The sequence below is a fragment of the Sus scrofa genome, chromosome 1, assembly GCF_054392235.1.
Source record: "Sus scrofa isolate SSC_HxYL_T2T_F1_AM1 chromosome 1, Sscrofa_HxYL_maternal_Yorkshire_Landrace_v2.0, whole genome shotgun sequence".
Lineage (NCBI taxonomy): Eukaryota > Metazoa > Chordata > Mammalia > Artiodactyla > Suidae > Sus > Sus scrofa.
In genome coordinates this window covers 21992695-22014834 of record NC_139383.1, presented here as the reverse complement: position 1 = coordinate 22014834, position 22140 = coordinate 21992695, and the positions used below count along the sequence as shown (strand labels likewise).

General features: G+C 42.7%; 1 protein-coding gene and 1 long non-coding RNA gene across 8 annotated transcripts in view; one reads left to right on the top strand and one right to left on the bottom strand.

Moving 5' to 3' along the window:
- The window catches only part of AIG1 (androgen induced 1), a 252199-nt gene that overhangs the window by 188799 nt on the left and 41260 nt on the right, over nucleotides 1–22140 (top strand). For 3 of the 7 annotated variants that reach the window (XM_021072450.2, XM_021072446.2, XM_021072454.2), the window contains exon 4: nucleotides 16066–16181. The exons of 3 other annotated variants lie outside the window; for them this stretch is intronic. In XM_021072450.2, coding sequence (XP_020928109.1) covers nucleotides 16066–16181 — 116 coding nt within the window. Of the gene's footprint in view, nucleotides 1–16065; nucleotides 18953–19266; nucleotides 20543–22140 lie in introns of those variants that run through there. One more of the 7 variants, XR_014845304.1, reaches the window with a different exon arrangement.
- The window catches only part of LOC110256604 (uncharacterized), a 138558-nt gene continuing 122271 nt past the window's right edge, over nucleotides 5854–22140 (bottom strand). Inside the window, exons 5-6 of the long non-coding RNA XR_014845305.1 lie at nucleotides 12165–12376; nucleotides 5854–11001 (exon numbers count right to left, since the gene is read on the bottom strand). This is a non-coding gene — a long non-coding RNA (uncharacterized LOC110256604). The remainder of the gene's footprint in view (nucleotides 11002–12164; nucleotides 12377–22140) is intronic.

Below are 22140 nucleotides of genomic sequence, written 5' to 3'. Positions count from 1 at the left end.
AGATTCTCGGACCTCACAGTGAGATTTTGGAGCAAACCCTCTCCATTAGAAACAAACAAAATAAATTGTTTCCATTCCCCAAAGGAATGTGCTAAAGCCTTTTTTCCTCTTTAACATGGAGGCAATTTAAGTTTGGCAAGAGCTGGACACAATATACCTCGCTGGGAGAAGAACGCTTTGTGAGGGAGACCCTTCCAGAAAGACCCCTTCCTCCTCGCTATGAACCTCAAGTGACAGAAAGTAATCAGGTGGTGACTTCAGCATCCACAGGGTTTCTGCAGAAGCCTCACCCATTTCCCCCATCCCATAAAAACCGTAGTCAGCGCCTCCTATCTGAAAACCCAGTGTGCATGTTTCTTCTTGGCCATCCCAGCAAGACTCTGAAGCCAGAGCTTCTGATAGGGTGCATTTCATTTGCTTCATCTCTAGCCTTTACCGCACCAGGGCACCCACATATCATTCAGCGACATTTCTCTTCGTTGCTCAGATTCAGAATCCTGCGTGTCTGTAATGCTCCACAGGTGAGGAATTAAAGGGACGTAAGGCTCCTTCACGGCAGGTGTGAAGGGAAATCGCCTGAGATGATCTGTGGCAAACTCATCAAAGACACTAATTTGATCAAGGGCCCTCTCAAACAGGACCTCAAAGAATATGCACCTGACTCAGAAAAGCAGCCCTGGCCCTTGCCCATGCCCTGACTCTCTCCCTGAGCCTCATCTATGTTGGGACCTAAGGGATTCCAACATATTTGTCCAGACACTGCAAGCCATCTCGTGTCCCCTGGACTGAAGCATTACCCCGGAGGAAACCCCAGACCCCAGATCAGGCAAGGCCACAGAGCTCTCCAAGGCCACATTGGAGAAGGATCACTTGTCTTTCCTTAACTAGAAAGACACCTGATTTTATTTTTTTTACTTTTGGCAGCCCCGCGGCATATGGACTTCCCTGGCCAAGGATCCGATCCGAGCCACAGTCATGGCCTAAGCCTCAGCTGCAGCAACGCCGGATCCCCAAACCCACTGTTGCTGGGCCAGGGATCAAACCTTCGACCCAATGCTCTGAAGATGCTGCCCATCCCAATGAGCAAAAGCAGGAACTCCACACCTGTTATTCTTAACATACTCTAGTCTTATCTAGTAATCCTTTATTCGTTGATCATACTGACAAATTTACCAAACATTTACTGAATCAATGTATGCTTTTAGTCTCTGTTCCACTTTCGTAGCTCCTAAGCTACCTCTCCTCATGCAGCACAGTATCCAGCTTTTTATATTCGTCGGCTCACTTTTTTTCTCATCCCCAATATTCCAGTAACTGACTGTTATGTCCAGCGCACCCAACCCATAATGTTCCTCATTTTATACCCTTTGAACAGACTTTCTCTCCTCCATTCTCCCTTCATCCTCTTGAATTCTTAAAACAGAAAAGATTCTCCAGGCTCCAAGTGAGCTCTGACCTCACCCTGCTTCCTTCTGTTGTGGCTCCCATAAACTTGGATGCATGATTATCACAGTGGAGAGGAATATTGGGTCAAGGAGATATGTTGGCTGGAACAAGAGGTTGACCTGAAGACAAAAGGTGATGAAAAGCCCTTGAAAGTCCACCATCCAGTGATGAGGAAGGCTCCTGGAAAGAGTCATAAATTTCATTTATCACCCTATACACTGGGGCTTTTTCTGTTTACCTAAGATATTTGCACAACGGGGACCTGACTCTTAGGAGGTCAACAAAAGTAGGTGTGGGGAAGAGTCCACAAGCTGTGTGTAAGCTTACAAAAATGTATCTCTACCCTTGATTAGGCTGCAGAGGCTAATGAAAATGTCAGGTTTCTTGGATTTGGCTGAATTGGGAGAGCAGCATAGTTAACACTGTTGATCTCATACTGATCCAAAGCTGGCCAAAATATGCCTTTGATTAATTATATTAAAGTGGGGAGGACTAGGATTTGAAATACATGTTTTGCCAAATAAAGTCATTTAACATATTGGTCTATAGTCTGTATACAAATAATGAGACATTAAGGCCGTAAGGAAAAATAAAACCAAAGGGCATTTGTGTGATCTCAATATAGAGCATGAAGTGTTTTTCTTCCTCCAGCAACCTCTCCCTAATGTACTGTCTTGCAAGGGAAGAAGAGCTTTACATCATCTGTATGACTGGCATTGTTCCTAGAGCCTCAGATTCGTAGTGACCAAAACTAAATGGTCCAGCATGTACCGTATGTATTCTTACTCAGCTGAATAAGTTGTTGAATAGCCACCAGTTGATGAGACACTTTAAATAGTATTAGGTGCCAGCTCTGCCTTGGTTAATAAGAAACCCAGTTACACGTCAAGAAGGCTTATTAGTCACGCGTATCCATAAATTATAGTACCTGCCTTTATAACCCCCAAATTAGGTGGTAGTGGGGAATTTTACTGTATACTGACCATTCCGTTATCTCCTAAAAACAGTATGTCAGATGCTGTCAGTGTATTCACAGTCCTGCAGGGCAGCTGTGAGTCGTCAGGCTCCATCATTGTAAATATCCCCTGGGTGAGCTTCATACCAGAAGTTGGAGCTGGCTGATGATGCTTGTGAGTGTGCCCTGACGGTGCTGTGACAGGCGAGGCAGGTACCCTGTGGGACTGAAGGACTTACTTCCCCGGCAGTGGTGGTGCTGCCTCTTCAGCCCCTCACTGGAAGTCCTCTCCAGGAGCCACTCTCACCGGACCAGAACTGTCTTGTCAAAGGTCGGGCCCCCTGCCCCATGACAGCCACATCCCATGACTGGTCCGTGTGAGGTATAAAGACCTGGCTTACCAATCCTGATCTGGGGCAACACTGCAGGGCCAGCCTAGCTTCAGAGCCCCTGGTAGGGTCAGCTCAGGCCCTGGTTGAGACCAGATCACAGGCTTTTTTCTTCCTTTGCCGTATCATCCTTTCTTCTTTTCGCCAATGGGCACTGATCCTTAGAAACTCCCTACTAAGCCTCTGCACACTGATTCCCATCTCAGGGTCTGCTCCACAGAAAACCTGACCTGCAACCCTATGGAAGTCAGGGTACCTTGGGCCCAAAGATGATTTATTTTAGAAATATAACACTGTCATTTAAAGGGCAAGCATGAGACTGACTGAAATGAAAAAGACAGGACCAAGAGTTGACAAGGTTGTGGAACAAGCAAACTACATCTGCTGCTGATGGAAAACTCTTTGACATTATCTGCTAAAAATGAATACGCATGGAGTTCCCGTCGTGGCGCAGTGGTTACCGAATCTGACTAGGAACCATGAGGTTGCAGGTTCGATCCCTGGTCTTGCTCAGTGGGTTAAGGATCTGGCATTGCCGTGAGCTGTGGTGTGGGGTCGCAGACGCGGCTCGGATCCCGCGTTGCTGTGGCTCTGGCGTGGGCCGGCGGCTACAGCTCCGATTAGACCCCTAGCCTGGGAACCTCCATGTGCTGCGGGAGCGGCCCAAGTAAAGGCAAAAAAAAAAGAATACCCAGTGTCATACTGTGAAATTTGCCTCCTTAGTATATAACCAAGAAAAATGCAGAAGTAGTTCACCAAAAGAAGATGCACAGGAGTGGTTATAGCAGTGTGTTTCCTAAATATTCCAAACTGGGAGTTCCCGTTGTGGCCCAGCAGGTTAAGAACCTGAAATGGTGTCCTTGTTCAATTCCTGGCCTTGCTGAGTGGGTTAAGGACCTGGCATTGCCATGAGCTGAAGTATAGGTCACAGACGCGGCTCAGATCTGGCATTGCTGTGGCTGTGGTAGCCTGCAGCTGCCTCTCCGATTCAACCCCTAGCCTGGGAACTTCCATATGCTGCAGGTGTGGCCCTAAAAAGAAAAAAAAAAAAAAATCCAAACTGGAAAGAGCCACAGTGGCATCAGCAGTGGAATCGAGGAATCCATTGTGTTGTAGCCACTCAGCGGAATACTGTACAGCAAGGAGAATGCAAAGCTGCAGCTCCACACCTCAACGTGGGTGAATTCAATGTGTGTAATACTGAGAAAAAATACCCAGGCACGCATATGCACACACACACACACACACACACACACACACACACACACACACACATATAATCATTACATTTATGTAAATTTAAAGTCAGACCAAACTACTCTACATCAGAGTAGTGGTCACCTTGGGGGGATTGGTGACTAGAAGAGGTACAAGGGGGAGATTCTGGGGTACCTGTCATGCTCAGTTGCTTGATCTGGGTGCTGGTTAATGGGAGTGCGTTCCCTTTTGAACATTCATCCTCTAGACACTCATTGGTGGTGGACTTTTGTGTATATATGTTACAGTTAAACAAAGTTTACATATATTATGCCATGGAATCATGTGAAAAAGAGCTCAGTTATAGCTGCTTTTGTGTGTGTTAAATAGTGCTTCTGTAAAAGCATGAATTTAGTTTAATAGAAAAGATAAACATCTAGAGTAAAACTGAAATCTTCCCCATTTCTTAAGTATGTTTGTGTGTGTGTGTGTGCGCATTTGCATGTGTATACACATGGGTACACATGACTGTGTTTGCATGGGCGTATGCATGAATGTGTGCTTGCACATGTGTGTATGTGTGTGTACGTGCAGGTGTATGCGTGGATGTGTTTGTGTGTATGTATGTGTATACATGTGCATTTCCATATGCCTTATGCTGTGTGCATACGTGTTTGCATGTGTATGTGTGTGCGCACGTATGCATAGATGTGTTGCATGTGTATATATGTACACGCATACATGTTCGTTTGCATATGCCTTATGGTGTATGCATATGTGTGCACATGATGCCATTGGCAGGGTGCATGTCACTCTCTGGAGACTCAACGGTTCTCTGCTTTCAATTACACTCAGTCTAGTCCAAAACCCCTCTGAACTAATCCTAATCAACTTGGAAGCCACCAGGCTCAGGCATGAGGCTGTCAAATGTGAGGGTTTGCAGATGTCAGTGAGGATGGCAGGAATCCAGGCGGACAGATCAAGGCTTAGTCACTGAAAAATGCATGCCAGTGCAGCCCAGCTCTCAAGCACCATCGCAGCCGTAAGAAAAACGTGTCGTGACAGTAAATCAATAGCCTCTTGGAGACTATTCTTTTCTGAAATACCCCTGATTAATTATGCCAGCACACACTTGGCAACAGTACTTTGCTCCAGCATTAACTTAATGCTTTTTGCAAGAAGGAGGATCATAACTGGTTCTCATAAGTCATCTTTGACATTTCAAATCGGGCTATAAAGGTTTGGGTTATAGATTTTATAACGTCTTCATGTCAAACGTAATTGCTCTTATTGCTGCTAGTAGACGTTTGCCAATCAATCAGAATAACATTTATTTTATAATAAGAAAAGGCTAAATTAAAACCATTTGAAATCATTATATTTGAAGACTCTGTGAAGAAGCGTCTTTAGGGTTGTTGAAATCTCCTTGTGTCTGTGATAGAGGAGTGTGGGGAAATTACAGAATTGATGGAAAGGTGTTACTCTTTTCTCACAAAAATTAACTCCTCTCTGTATTTTGTGGATATGCAGCTTTAGTTGGGTGATTTAATCCCAGATGAATATGGTTTGGGGCAAAGTAGTACCCTTCCTTTCCGTAATAGAAAAGTATAGGGAGTTCCCGTTGTACCGCAGCAGGTTAAAAACCTGACTGGTGTACATGACGATGCGGGTTCAATCTCTGGCCTCCATCAGTGGGTTACAGATCCGACATTGCTGTGAGCTGCGGTGTTAAGTCGAAGACGCGAATTGGATCCCGCATTGCCATGGCTGTGGCAGAGGCTGGCAGCTGCAGCTCTGATTCTATCCCTAGCGTGGGACCTCTGTGCAGCCTTAAACAACAACAACAAAAATTACAGTTTTTGTCCCTTTAAGATAAAGGCATTTTTTATTATATACTGCATCCAGGAACTTTTTTTTTAATTCATCTTAAATTGCTAGGGTTTTTAATAATAAAACTAATGGTAAAAATAGGCTCACCTAAAGGAAAATCATATAGTCTCTGAACAAAAATTTGTGGAGACCCTGTCAAGTTACCAGCACAGAGCAGGAAGCTGATCTGACAATGGTCAGTAAAGCTTCTTCCTTCTCCTTAAAATATTCTCCATGCATCCTTCATGTTAACTATAGCATTACATGGCATATTAATATTCTGTATATTCACACCAGCATTGGCATAGAAGTGTCCACATCACTCCTGATAATAACAGTCCATCAACCAGAATTAGTCCCAGTGGCCTCACCTAACTATGAAGGATCTGGCATAGTTACTGCTGTGGCTCAGGTTACCGCTGTGGCGCAGCGCAGGTTTGATCCCTGGCACAGGAACTCCCACATGCCCCGAGCTTGACCAAATAAATAAATAGGAGGTCCCACATATCAGGAATTAAGTCAGAAGAGCATGAACAAAGGCATGGCCATGGAAGGCCTTTGGGTGGAAGAATGAAGTTGCCTGTACAGAAAGATATAAGATTAGTCTAGAAAACCAGGCTGAGTCTGATAGTATCAGCCTATGAAGGCAAGGCTAAGAAACTTGGACTTTGTTCTGAAGGTAGTGAGATGGTTTTAGAAAATGGAATCAAATAGTCAGAATATTACTCTGACAGTGGAGGGTGTTGACGTATGTAGATGAGTGGATTGTGTGGAGTTCATAGTAATTTTTGAGAAGTGTGTGAATAACATTAAAATCCTAGCTTCTAGGAGTTACCGTTGTGGCTCAGAGATAGCAAACCTGACTAGTATCCATGAGGATGTGGGTTCAATCCCTGGTATCGATCAGTGGGTTAAGGATCTGGCGTTGCCGTGAGCTATGGTGTAGGTTGCAGACACAGCTCAGGTCCCACTTTGCTGTAGCTGTGATGTAGGCTAGCAGCTGTAGCTCCGATTTGACCCCTAGCCTGGGAACTTCCATATGCCATAGGTGCAGCCCCCCCCAAAAAAAAATGAAAAACAAAAACTCCTAGCTTCTTATCTCTTAAGTTTCCTTTTTAATTTCGGAGTGCTTCTCACGAGTTTCGTTTTTCTATACATGCTCCTTAAACGTGACCGTGTGCCACAATCTTTAAGAATGCTGTAAATGTTACTGACTGGAGGAATGCTTGATTAAACCTCCTTTCCCTGGCCTTCTACCTCTAATACATCTCCCAGTGCTCCTCCTTCCACTCCTCTTCAACCCATCCCATAAGATGCTTTCCAAATACTTTTAAGAGGGAAGGCCAAAGACAAGAAACTAGCAGCAGTGGCCTCTCAGAGAGTGCCTGTCTGTGTCTGTGTCGGTGGGTCAAGGGGTTATTCTCATGCCTGCCGCTCTGTCTACTGAAGCCCTTAGCACCCATGGAATTTACCCCCAAACAGCAACAGTCTGGTCCTTTTGATGTAGCGACCCTTAGCCCCTGAAGCCTCCCGAGGTGAATGGGTAGGTGAGACAAGGTCAGCGCCTTCTCCTGGGCTCTCCCTTCCCCGCACCTGTTCCTCTACCGAGCATTCCCCCACAGCCAGGTCTCCCCACGTGCTTCAGAGGCAGTAGGACATCATGGCTCAAGGATAAGCTCAGCAGCCAGTCGGCCCAAGTCTAAACCCAAATCTACCACCTTCCACCACAAACAACTTCCTTACTCTGTGCCTCAGTTCTGGCAAAATGGAATTTATGTTAACATACTCCTCGAAGGACCATTGTGAGAGGTAAAGGACTTTATCCCATGTGAGTACAGGCATATGGTGGACGTTAGCCAGTGTTATTTAGCAGTTTGTCTTAAGCGAGAGACCTCACTGAGTAACTTCAATTAATTGTTGCATGTACTGTACAAGCCACTTTTACTGTAAAATCTCATAGAATCCTTATGCAACCCTGATTTGAATTTGGTCTTTTCTGAGCTGCAAGACTGCACATTTGTATTAGCCGAATTGAAATGCATTCTCAAGCACAGAAATCTGCTGGGGCAAGAATCTTTGTCTGCTGTGTTCTGGGATATACTTAAATACCTGAAATCGTGAGTGGCATACAGTAGGAGTACAATACGCATTTCTTGTATGAATGGGCACACAAGCAAGCTTGGGGAGCAGTGTGTGTCACTCAGAAAAAACATAGGTTTGGAGTCTGGTAGATCTGAAGTCTGAGGCTGGCTGCACCGTTCACTAGTTCTACTTGACCTCTGACAAGTTAACCCCTCTGTTCCTCCATTTCTTCATTTATAAAGTGAAGGTGAAAATACCTATTTCATTATAGGTGCTGTGAGAATTAAATATGATGCTGGTGGGAAATGTTTAGTATAAAACTGTGCTTGTATTAGCAGCTCAGGAAAAGGCAGCCATTTTTATTACTATATATTCAATATTTCTGCCCAGAAATTAATAATGAGGGAAGCAGGAGTTCCCATCATGGCTCAGCAGAAACGAATCTGACTAGTATCCATGGGGATGTGGGTTCGATCCCTGGCGCCTTGCTCAGTGGGTTAAGGATGCAGCGCTGCCATGAGCTGTGGTATAGGTCGCAGACCCAGCTCGGATCCTGTGTTGCTGTAACAGTGGTACAGGCCATCAGCTGTGGGTCTAATTCAACCCCCAGGCTGGGAACTTCCATATGCCACAGATGTGGCCCCCCAAATAAAGGGAGGGAGGCAACATAAAACACAGAGGGATGAAAGAAGTCATCTTAACATGTTTGCCTATTGTATATATATTTACCAAAATTGAAGACCAGCCTTCTTATTTATTCTTTTCCCTATTTTCAGCACTATGGTACTTATTGAAGTAAAAGAGAAAAGAAAAGTAGGGGAGTTCCTGTCGTGGCGCAGGGGTTAACGAATCCGACTAGGAACCATAAGGTTGCAGGTTCGATCCCTGGCCTCACTCAGTAGGTTAAGGATCCGGCGTTGCCATGAGCTGTGGTGTAGTTCGCAGATGCGGCTCAGATCCCGCATTGCCCTGGCTCTGGTGTAGGCTGGAGGATACAGCTCCAATTCGACCCCTAGCCTGGGAACCTCCATATGCCAGGGGTGCAGCCCTAGAAAAGACCAAAAAAAAGGGGGGGGAGGGGAGAAGAAAAGTAGAAAGAAGGAAGGTGAGGAGGCTGCAGAGAGGCGGGAGAGAGGACAACCTAGGAGAAAGTCATGGAAGAATCCGGTCCCTTCCTTTAGGAAGAGCAAGTAGGACAGAGGGGAGGAAGGAGAGAGGAGCGTGTTGGCAGACAGATCTCTTCCTCTTCAATCCACCCTCCGTCCTGCCTCCTGTTTGCTCTTTCTACTGTTAAGACTCAGGTATGTTTCTCCTACCTCTATACACCTTAAACTCCGTGGTGGACTCTAAGCCTATCTGATTCTTACAGGACAGAGTCTGTATAAACATCCTCCATGGTTTGGTTGCTGTCCACCTCACCTGTCCGGACTTAATCCTTCATGCTCCTTCTTGCCCTACAGACCCCACAGTGGTCTGGACTGTGTACTTTCTTCTTCTTGACCTTGCAAATGAACCGTCTCCTGCTTGTGAAGCCCCAGTCCCACGTAAAAACCCAGGTGAAACGTCTCCTGCCGCGTGGAGTTTTCCCTTGACCTGCCTGTGCAAAACAGAGCCTTCAGCCACTGCCCCATCATGAGTGGGCATGTCTGCATGGATCTTATTATAGTATAATCATCTTCTGGTCTGAGGGCAGTCATTAGACTGCCACGCTAAGAACCACAAATACTAATTGTGAAATGTTCATGGAAGAAGTGAATATTAGGTCACCTTCAAGTCACTGTTAGGTTTTAAGGTACAACGTGGGTTATTTCTAGAATCACATCCATAAAAAGAAGAATGTATTTTGGTGGCCCACAGACTGCTGGGCTGAAAAAAAGCCATACTCTGGAGCCCCCTAATAACACCACAGACCCCTGGCACCTTATAGATAACTTCACTAGGAAGATTCATCAAGAAATATTAACTTCCCTCAAGTCATATTAAAAATGCTTTTTAAATGCAAAAATAATTGCCCAGGAAAATGGTACCACTGTCCTAGTGTACTTGTTTCTGTGATACATCATTTGCTCTTACTTGCAAAGATACACGCATCTTGGTTTAATGCGTGGCACTCTTTTGTTTATTTGGCCTAATTATTAAAACCATGTCCTAAGAGCTGTTGCGGCTAATGTTAGAACTGGATGCATCCCAAATTTAGTACTGAGTCCATAAAGTATTTTGGAAGTGCCTGGAACATGCTGGCACTTCATAAATACTGGTTCCATCTGAATCTAAGTTTCTGACCCTGGGTCACATTTCCCACCTCATTCTGAGATGCATCTCGGAGTGATTTGCCAGTGGGCAGGAACAGGTATCCATCACCACACAGAAAAGGCACGGTTTAAAGGGCTCTGGCACTTCCCAGGGAGAGTCTATGCATTTTGTTCTGGCGTCGCCACACTAAACCCAGCACCTCAGCCCTTGGGAGAGGGATGCCCACGGTGAGGGAAAGTTTCATTTGACTCCTGGAGACCGGACACTACTGTGGTTGAAATGGGCAGTTTTCTGTCCTCAAAGCACTAACATCCCTCCATGGGAAGATAGCGAAAGTGGCAGATTTTAAGCTGACCAATGAATAAAATTAATAACGACAGTTTTTGGTGGTAGGATAAAACGTTTGGTTAGGTTTTCAGAGTTGAAGTTTAAGGTTTTTTTAGCGCCTGCATCAGCCTGTTTCCAAGCTGCCTGGGGTGACCCTGCCATTGCCCCACATCTGCTGCCACTGCACTTACAGCTGCTCCAGGGGAAACTCCACGCCAGTCCTGCACATGCCCCACTCAAGGCTGCTTTCCCTGCAGTCATCCAACGTTTGACTTCTTTGGAGAGTCCAGATGCTTTGCAGAGGTCAGAACCAGTCAGTGTTCAGTGGTTTTTTATGTTCGTTTTTTTTTTCGCCAGTCTTCCTCATGTCACACTCCCATTGTAGATCACGGTTTACTAATACAATGGGCTTTATCTTCAAACTTGAAAATTCCTTCTTGCTTTATTACAGGACAACATTTTCTATTTTAGTCCTCTTTTATTCTAGAGAGGGTTAAAGGGTGTAGGGGGAGCAAACAAACAAAATATTCACATTACAGTATGGAGTGTACAACTTTCTATAGTCTAGAGCCGTTTTTCCATATTGTTTTATTTAAATATATTTAAATATTTTAATGTATTCAAATGTGCTGTCCATTGTTAGGACCTTATAGGGACGGTCCTTCACAAGGACAGGCAGTCTAGTCACACCTCAAGCCCTGCCAGCAGCCAAGCACCCTCCAAATGCAGGTGCTCATGATCACACATACACATGCACACACACGCACACAGCCATTCTTCAGCTTTTTATTTATGATCAAAAGTTGTCATAAGGACTACAGAGGATAAGGGACAGCACCGTTTTTATTTTCCTACAAGGCTTTAAAGGGTGAACCACAAATAAAGATAATTCCGTTTCTTTAGGTTTAGTAGAGTTTAAGACATTTAAGCTGTTTAAAAGTAAGCAATAATACAAAATACAGCTGGTCAATATATAATAACTGATTCTAAAATGTAAATGTATAGAGAAAGGCTGTCCAAAATATATTTTTTTTAAATGATGGCTCTTTGACAAGTTTTGGGGAAACTCCAAAATCAGTGAGAGCTGGCTCCATCGTCCTTATGGCCCTCTATAGATAGTCAGTACTAATGTTTTGGAATTGTCTTTTGCAAAAATGCCACAAAGGAAGTGCCTTTTAATATATCAACCTCATTAGAACAAAATGCAGCACTCACATCTGTAATGTTTTGTAGAACTACATATAATTATTTTCAAGTTTGGGTGAGGGTTGCACAAACATCATAGATCTCCAGGAACCTTTCATCTGATAAATGTAAATGCAATAAACCCTCATGGTTCTGACTACCAAAGGCTAAAGAATGAGTAATTCATACACTGCAGGCCTACAGATGTACAATTTGTATGATCAAATAGCCCTAAGGAGAAGCTCCGATTGCAAAGACAAAGGACAAATAAAATGCCATTACTTCCTCACAAAAAAAAAAAAAAAAAGTTGTCATAAGATACAAGAAACCTAGATATCCTGACAAATACGAAGACAAGAACAGTGGTCTGCCTACGTGGGGACCACCATGAGCACTACGCCACATCCGGTATACCAGACGCCCCAGAGCTAGACCAGCAATCTCATTTTTAACAAGCTTACCTGGCAATTTGATGTATCCATTACTTTGAGAACATTCTCTGAGGTCTGCCTGTGTCCTACAGATGCAATGAAGTGGACATGGAGTTGCCAGCTCTCTTACGATCCAGCTAGGCAGGGGCTGATCTGGTACATCTCCTGTTCAAAAGCTCTTTTTGTTTCCAAGGAAGAAATGCTTTTTATCTGTGCTCCATTGATATGGGAGCAGTACTCTTCTTTTTTACAAGTATTTTGGAGAAAAGGAGAAAGACCAGGGAAATGGCAGGTGAAATAGTCTTCAAATCTTGCTCAATATTTGTTGTATGGTACATTCTGACTACAACCATAGATACTAGGGCTCTAAAATAATTTTGCATGGTCCCCTAATTCATCCACTCTACTTGCCTGAATTCATACCATCACACAGTCCATATTTTTATCCTTCTATTTATTCCATGGAAAAGTTTATTCTAAAACTTCCCTTTTGTTTATAGGCTACTGAATGCCATCACAGATAATCAAAATATTTTCCCCCATAGCGAGCAAGTCCAGATCCTTATTGTGTAGTGTCAATCCATTTCTTTAATCTTGTTAAATACCATTCCATTCCTCCATTAGTACCTAAACTTCCTACTTATCCATCTATCCATTTTTCTGGCAAAAGAACGTGTTCATAAATCAAATAATTTAGCACTTTGAAGGTATGGCTACAGTTTATAGGTGATCTGTTCCAGGGCACAGATGTGTGGCTGAGATGGTACCCGAGATGATTTATGTGGCACAGGGGCCTGGCAGTAGCTAATGTTGAATCACCTGGTGAAAAGGTAATTCCCTTTCCATTATCTTTCAATCCTTCTGATTCCGTTTGGGAGAGTCTCTCTTTCATTCTAGCATGACTTTAATGCCCTTCCAATACTAGCATCTCTTCTTAACACATATGGAGCAGGGCTCTGATCGAACACATTTATATAACATTTACTAAAGAGCAATTAGTTTTCATTGTATTTGTTTTTGTGGTTATCTCCTATTTTTGACATTCCATTTATTAACTCTCATTTATCAAGCTCCTAAGTCTTATTTATTTAAGAAGAAATATGAATTGACCAAGAAAATAATTTTTTAAAAATCAGGAAGTGTGTGACAGGACTGCATTAGGACTTTCGACTTCTATAGGCACTTTGCATCTGTGGGTCCCTTCCTCCACATATTATTCAGAATACTTATATGCCACAGCAAATAACACATTTAGTAAAATATGTTTTATATAGTGAAAACCTTTTGGTTTATTTTGAGGCTCAAAAACTAGTTCTGGTCTATTGTGAGACAATGTAAGTGATTTAATCCTGTACTCCTGTAGGTTTATAGAGTCAAAGATTCTTTAACTCCAATGCCTTCTAAAGACATAATTCTAACATAGAAAATAGAACACGGGGGAAATTCCATTTATGGCTCAGTGGTAACGAGCCCGACTAGTATCCATGAGGATGCGATTCGATCCCTGGCCTCGCTCACTGTGTCGGGGTCCGATGTTGCCATGAGCTGTGGTTCAGGTCACAGACATGGCTCGAATCTGGCATTGCTTTGGCTGTGGCAAAGGCTGGCAGCTGTAGTTCCAATTTGACCCCTAGCCAGGGAACTTCTGTATGCCTTGAATGTGGCTCTAAAAAGCAAAAACAAAAACAAAACACGAAAAAACAGAGCATGGGATTTGGAGAAAGAGCTGATCCTGAACTATCTCCAGATGTAGCTGCTCTGTAACCTAGTGCAAGGTAATTACATTCTCTGAGTCCTTGTTATCTCAGCTGCAGAATGGAGTTAGTAACTCTCACTGTTTTGAAGATTAAATTATCTCTACGAATATTTTTTGAGCACCACCTATGTGCCAGGTTCTTTTTGAAGTGCTACAAATGCCACCGAGAACAAAACGTAAGATTACCATTCTTGTGTACCTGATGCTCTTAAATGGAGTTGAATATTTGCTTCCTGGTTCTTAACTCATTGAAGCAGAATGTTGCCTGGGAGTGGATTAGAACTGAATGGCATGAACCCCTCGTTCTAAAATAATTATCCCTCTTGCTGCTACAGAGTTTGATTCACAACTTGCTGCCCAAGGTTACTTAGAGATTCAGCAAGATGCTTTGTAGATTTTTTACCTTTTCCCCTAGTTTTATGAACTAAGGAAAACATTGATATTTGCTATAAATATTTTGCACTATTTTTTACTTTTTTTTTTACTTTTGCTAATAATGTTTATCAGTACACATAATTAGCATAAATTTTTAGAAAGAGAAATATACATTCTTTAGCGCCTGAAAATTCTGAGTGCTAATCTATTACCCTCACATAAAATTTTGCTGCTGACCAAAACTGGCATAGGCACAGCCAGCCACAAAAAGATCTTTTGTCCTTGCTTACATCACTGATGGAACAAGCAGCCCCTTTTCAGTGGAAATGATGCCAATAATGAAGTAATCTAGAAATATTTTCATTTTTCAAAGAGATTTTTTTTTTTTTTTTTTTTTTTTTTTTGCCTGGCATCATCAAAGTACATCCTAACCCTTCCAGATAGGACATCTGACCATCAGCAAGTAGGCCAGGTAAAATAATGTTAACTGGATAACTGGATACGAATTTTCAGATTTGTTATTTGAACTTATTTAACTTTATTTTTTAAAGTGGGTGATTTTTTTTTTTTTTTTACTCAGTTTGGAGCAATGGAAGAGGTAGAACTTTGATATTTTTTAGTATTAACAAGTCAAAAATAATATCAGTCTATTACCCACAAAGGCTTCAGAGTCAGCATTATCTTCAGTGTAAACATTTGATTTGCAAGGATTTTTCTTCTGTGTAGAATTTAAGTCTTGGCCTTATTACTAACTAGATATTTGAATTTTAGATAATGCACTGCTGTAAAACTGTCATTGGTGTCTGAAATTGTTGCTGAAATTCCAGGTCCGTGTCATCTGAGGTGATTAGATTATAGTGAAAAAAAAACAGTAGATCTTTAGGATACATACTGTCTCTGTGTTAACGCCCATCTACATTTTGTGTGGTTCCCTTCAAGCGCTAATTATACTGTTTTAAAGCAATAACAGAGAAGCAAAGGATAAAGAAATATAAAGCTTCCCAACTGTGGAATCACCTACCTCACATTCTACTCATACTGTGGCCTAATTACAACGTATTAGCAGTCAAAACAGCTATGTAGAGCAGAAAGTTTAAGGCTCCCTGACCCAGGAACCCCATAGGCCACAGGGCGGCCAAAATAAATAAATAAAATTGAAAAATCAATGTAAAAAATAATATAATATTCAGACATTCAGATATAGACTTCTCCAAAAGGTATTCATCATGACATTTTTAATAAATGAAAAATTGAACATCTTTTACTCCTTAATGTCCAAGAATAAGAATTGGTTAAGCAAATGTTGATGCATCCATAAAATGGAGTTTTAAGCAGCTAAGGTCAGAGTTGATATTCTAGAAGGATTTCTAAAAATGGCATATCAAAAATTCTCATGCTACAGTTCCAAACAAAATTGCATGCATTTATGATTCATGATCTCAACTGTGTGTAAACAATATGAACAAGGAGGGGGAAAAAAGAACCTATAGCAACATGTTAACAGTGGTTATTTTTATTGCCTTCTTCTGTTCCAATTTTTTCACTATGCATCTTTATTACGGAAATTTCCTGTGTATCAGCCATAAACAAAATACAATTTCAAAAATGAAGATACAGAAGAAAAAACCATGGGAGCAATTGATGGACTACATGTTTTCCTGTCCGTCCTACCTCCTGGAGTGCTCTCTGCTGTGGCACGTTTGCTAGGAATTTACACGCTCCGTTCTCCGACTGAAGACAAAACAGGTATTGAGGGGTGATGATAAGGATGTGTGTCACCTGGTCTCTGTTCTTTTTCAGCACACAACGGTTTTGCCCTTTATATTAATCGAGATGAGGACATCACACCATGAGTACCCCAGTAGGCGCAGCGGACTCACTGCCATATGTACCTTCTCTGTTGGCTATATATTATGGTAAGGATGGTGCCTGCTGGGCTTTCGTATTGTATTAGATTTTGCACTGCTAAATTTGGGCACATATTTCATTATGGATATAATCACTAACAGATTCACACTGCGTGCCTCATTTGGTCCAAGACCTGGGCTTTGTCTCATTTCCCCAGATGCTTATATTTTTAGAAAGTATATGCCAAACCTCACACAACAGGAATTTGTTGAACAATCCCATGTAAGCAGTGGTTCTTCCAAGGCTACATTTTTCAACTCTTTTTCAAACTAAATGTTTTTCTTGGACATCAGTTTTATTGCTGAAGGGCTTTTTTACTTGGGATTTTTCTTGTTGTTGTTGCTTTTGTTGGGGAGTGAGGGAGTTGCAGCAAATGCAAATGAGGGCAGAAGAAATGACCTCTTAGAGGAGTGACTTCTATCCTCTAAGCAAAACAAATGAAAATGTACATTTTCCTGTGTCAGTTTAAAACGTATTCCAGAATTAGCTATTACGTATAGCATTCATGTAATGGTTTTGTTTCTAAAAATTGGAATAAATAAACTGTAGGAAATCTTCACTTGGCCTGTGAAGTATGAGTAGGTCCCAAGAGGGAAGTGCCAAATTTATCTGATAAAGAGGTTTTGCTTGATGAGTTTATTTCACTTTAATTTCAGCTCTATTTTTTAACATTTCAAAATTATCTTAAGATAGAGAATTTCTTACATCTCTGTATAATTCCAAGTCCTCTTTGATACAAGAGCAAACACAGAAGAGATCCCTCTCCCCAGCACTGCTGCCTCCTGGGACTCTCTTATCCTGAGTTCTGGGTCACCATCCCTTCCTTTAAGCCTGAAGGACTGAATCATGTTCTTCCAAACACCCCAGAACTGTTCTTAATCCCAGCAAAAGTCAGGGGCACTTGGGGAGGCCAGTCTCTGTGGAGCGTTTTACTCCAGCCAGTCCAGAAATATAATATAAAGGTCAGCACAGTACTTCACATACTTTGCCTGAATGATCACATCATGCTCCAAATCTGAAAAAAGGGAATTTGCTTCTGGAAAGTTATACCCTATGGCTGGAGTTAAGGGGCCATCCAGACTATAGCCCCCAGATCCAACACTCGGTCATGTTCAATTTCATGTGCCACTTCATTGACTAGTCACTGACTCTTGACAGGGAACATTTGTTTTCCTGGTCACTTTCTAGATTTTTCCCCCCACCTAAAATGTTAAGCATTGACATTCTTTGAAAGAAAAGGTGCAAATGATCAGGGTTCACAGGTGAAGTGTAACTGTGAAATTGCCTTTTTTTGGGGTGGGGGCACTTGTGGCATGCAGAAGTTCCTGAGCCAGGGGTCAAACCCAAGCCACTGCAGTGACAACACCAAATACTTAACTCACTCAACCACACGGGAGCTCTGAAATTATGTCTTAAAAATGAATGTATGTGTTTTATACATATGAACTTGATGTTCAAATAACTCATCTTTCAGAAAAGTCAGTAGGAAAGCTAACACTTATTCAAGGAAAGCTACAGTGTTTATAGTCTATAGCATCAGTTTTAAAAAAAACGAATGCCTTTCTCCCACCCCCAAATACAGTCTCACTACATTGCACTTATATTTACATACCTGTGGGAAGGGAAGATTTTTACTCTGGGAATTCTGGGAGTTTTCCTGTGAATTCATTTATATGCCATTAAATTATCTGCATCTTGTACAGCCCCAGACATTTCAGGCAGTACATACTTTCTGATGGCTTTTCTTCCACTGTAGGTACAATCAGTCCACATTCCAAAGAGACACAAGGGGAAATACCACATAGTCTTCATTGTAGACCCCCAAGATCCCTCATTAAAATGAAGCATTCCTCAAGCACTCGGTGCCTCGGGAGGCTTGCCAGCTCTTCATCCTCCCTAAGCAAACCAGCGCTTGTTTGGACACATATCTGCATTAACCAGTGAATTCTCCCAGATACGTTCTGAGAAAGCTTTCAAAGTAGACTTTTTCCTTTGGGCAGAACCTAGGCATTCCTAGCAATGCCCCACACTAAGCAATGCCCCTCACATCATGTCGCATTATAGAAATCCAAGGATTGTCATTGTTATCAAAAAGGCACTGACTTTTGCTGGCTTCCAGACTATCTCAGAGCCAATGTACCAGTGACACAACAGTGAAAGGTTCCAGATGTGAAATCTTTTGGCGACGTACCAGGGCTGTAACTGGACATTCCAGAACCTTATGTCAAAATGTAAGAAGGCATTCCTCTTATCGCGTGCTAATTATAAAATAAATCTCCCTTACAATCCTCTGTGCGGTAGAGCTGAATCGTACCCCCGAGGCTGCTGGCCAGCCTGCCTGTCTGCTTTGCTTTGATTCCAGCTCCCTGACCATACTCACAAGTCTCCCTCCCCTGTGAACCTATTGTTCTCCTAAATTTGGATAGTGAGAGTTGAGAAAGCAAGGGATACCGCTCCTTTCCCTCATGGATGGGAGCCCAGTGAGCTCCCAAGCTTGGTGGCTCCATTTCCCAGCCCCCATCTCAGTCCCACCCAATATTAGCATCTGAAGTCATCCCAGAGCCTTACCACGCCCACCTCCCCACTGCTTTTCTCTTTCCACCTACCCAAGGGTCTGGGACACAGATACCCCCCAACACTGAGGGTGGGCTCTGCCTCCCTTCCCGCACACCTCTCTTCCGCCATCGCTCCTCCAGCACATTTCTGAGCACCTTATTTGTGAGACTTCCCCGAATACACGAGGTGGTCCATATTCGCTCATGCAGGACACAACACAAAAGTCCCCTGGGGGAGTTCCCGTCGTGGCGCAGTGGTTAACAAATCCGACTAGGAACCATGAGGTTGTGGGTTCGGTCCCTGCCCTTGCTCAGTGGGTTAACGATCCGGCGTTGCCGTGAGCTGTGGTGTAGGTTGCAGATGCGGCTCGGATCCTGCGTTGCTGTGCCTCTGGCGTAGGCCAGTGGCTACAGCTCCGATTCAATCCCTAGCCTGGGAACCTCCATATGCCGCGGGAGCGGCCCAAGAAATAGCAACAACAACAACAAAAAGACAAAATAAATAAATAAATAAATAAAATTAAATTTAAAAAAAAAGTCCCCTGGGTTTCTAATGCTACAGTAATTATCAGGAATTGTAATGAATACCATTTTTTTTGACTGCTATGCCAAGTGCTTTTTAAATATGATTGTGTTTAGTTCCCCAAATAAGCCTTTGAAATAACTATTATCTGGCTCATTTTGCAGATAAGGAAATCAAAGCTTAGAGAGATTGTATGGCTTGCCCAAGGAAAAGACACTGTTTTTTGATGTTGTTGTTGTTGTTGCCAGAACTACAGATGACCCTTGACCCTTGGTGTTAGAGGTGTCTACCCTCCCCTCAGTAGAAAATCCACATATGATTTTACAGTCAGCTCCATACACATGGTTCCTCTGTATCTGTGATTTTTCCTATCTGAGGTTTCATATCTGAAGAGTCAACCAATTTGAGATCACATGGTACAGTCATAAGTATTTATTGGAAAACATCCGTGTGTATGTGGACCATCACAGTCCCCTGTTGTTCCAGGGCCAGCTGTACAGTGCAGGCCCTGGAGTGTGGCTGCAGAGTCTACACAATGAACCATACTCTCTATGCCTTCTTACTATGTGAAGAATAACTCTGTGCGTGAATAGGTTAATTGAGTTTTCAGTTGTTTTTGTTTTGCATCAGAAGCAGCCAGGTCCAGTTATTAAGGTCACTTCCTAGGTATGAATTCCAACTCCTGCACTTAACCTTTCCGGGCTTTAGCTTATTCCGATATAAAACAGGGACATGACAGTAGGCACTGCATGGGGCGGTTGTGAGGACTCAGTGACTATATGTAGAGCCCATACAACTACACCTGGCACACAGTAAAAAGTTTCTATATTTGCTAACATTATTATTATTATTTCTGTCTTTGCTGTTCTGAGAAGCTCCTCAGCAAATAGTCGTAAAAGCACATAATGTTTTCTTATCAAGGGTTTGGGAACTTTAGTTACGATGCCACAAGTCCCTTCTCTTCTTTTACTCATTCTCACTCACTTGTACACTCGTCACTTTAAAAATACAAAACAGTAAAAAATATGAAAATACTGCTTTGTTTCTTAAGTTTGAAAGGATTGTCAGGAAATAAAACACAGTAAAATCATAATGAAGCATGATCTTTTATGACTTAACTGAAATTGTCCCAAATCAGAATTTGATCACTTTCAGACCTGATTATCCCTTAGCCTTGGAATTGCAAATTTTCTGTTCATTTTCTTGTTATAATTTTTCTGTATTTCCTCAAGTTTTATTTTAAAAATAAAATAGAGAAAATTTCTTAAAAATAAAAATGAATATACTCAAATTAAAGTCTTAGAGGAATTCCCATTATGGCTCAGCGGGTTAAGGACCTGACGGTGTCTTTGTGAGGATGCAGGTTCCATCCCTACCCTTGCTCAGTAGGTTAAGGATCCAACGTTGCTGTAAGCTGCAGCATAGGTCAAAGCTGCTGCTCTGATCTGGTGTTGCTATGGCTGTGTCTTAGGCTGGCAGCTCCAGCTCTGATTCGATCCCAGCCTGGAACTTCCATATGCCTCAGGTGTGGCCATAAAAAAGAAAAAAAAAAAGGTCTTGGAAAGAATTTTAAGCCATGAACAAGTAAACTTTTTTTTTTGCATAAAATGTGTACCTTCTTCACTAAAAAAATTAAATTTGGGACCCCATTAAACTCTCTGTTTAATTGGATGCTTCACCAGTTAAACAAATCTGGCAAATACAGTTGTCCTTTGCCCAGAAGATGACCAACAGTTTCTTCTGTTCACTTTTAACATTTTACTCAACCATAATTGCCTACTCCGTTGACTTTTACATCTGTGATAGTGTGTTAAAGTTTTGCTCATTTCCAAGCATCAGAAAACTGGGACAGGCTGAAAGAAATATGTGATAAGTGCCTCATATTTCTTGGAGCTTATGAGTGACAACCAAAGGACCCTGCTTCCTTCCCCATCCTCAAAGCCATTGCACTCTTTCCCATGCCCACCCTCCCCACCCTCCTTTCTCAGCCTGGCTGGAAAAGAGGGAGAGGGTCTTTGACTCTTGAGCCTGGGGTCTTGGTGAGCCACTGCGAAAGGAAGTGCCTCCCACACTCACCAATGCCTTATAAGAGGCTCCAAGAGAAGCCCTGGTAAATATCCAAGGTAAGGCTGGAATCTAATTTAGGAATCAAACTCGTTAACCTTTCTTACGCCTCTTACCCGAGCAAAGGAAAGTGCATTGGAAGGATACAGAAGGATGGAGGGGAGGGGCAGCTATAGAGAAGCCTAGAGCCCAGCATCATAAGTGGCAAAGATAAATGAGATTCTTGTGGATCTGGCTCAACATCAATGGAAGTTGCTAGGCTTGAACTGTCCACTCAGCAAGGCCAGCCCCTGGACAAGGGTTTCCCAGGGGCAGAAACACTGGAGAGCTCTGCCATAGGCATGAGCCAGGAGGAACCCTGAGGGCAAATTAGAGGCAGCCTATCTCCCACAATGTCTGCAGTGGAAAAGGAAGCCCTTCAGAGACTAGCCTCCCACATGGTCCCTGTGAAAAGTGAGCATCTGAATACCTGAGCATCAGCCTCACAGTAGGAATCAGTGGAATTTGGTATCAGCCAGAAAAACAGGGGCAAACATGTGCACTTGCATGGGGAATGAAGGCAGAAGATAGTCATCCTCCCATTTTGCTTCCTGGGTGGAGAAGAGATGGCCAAAAATCAAGATTTACCCTCCCCTTCTACTTCAAGTAACTAGAGCAGAGAGCAGAATGAAAATGAAGAGCCCCTTCTACCCAGAAGGGCCAGTGTGTTGAAGCAGAGCAAGATGGGGAGTGAACAACGACTCCTGGGGCAGAGGGAGGGTCCTACCGGACCTCCATAGGCCATTATAAGGACTGTGTCCTTAATTCAGAATGAAATTGAGAGTA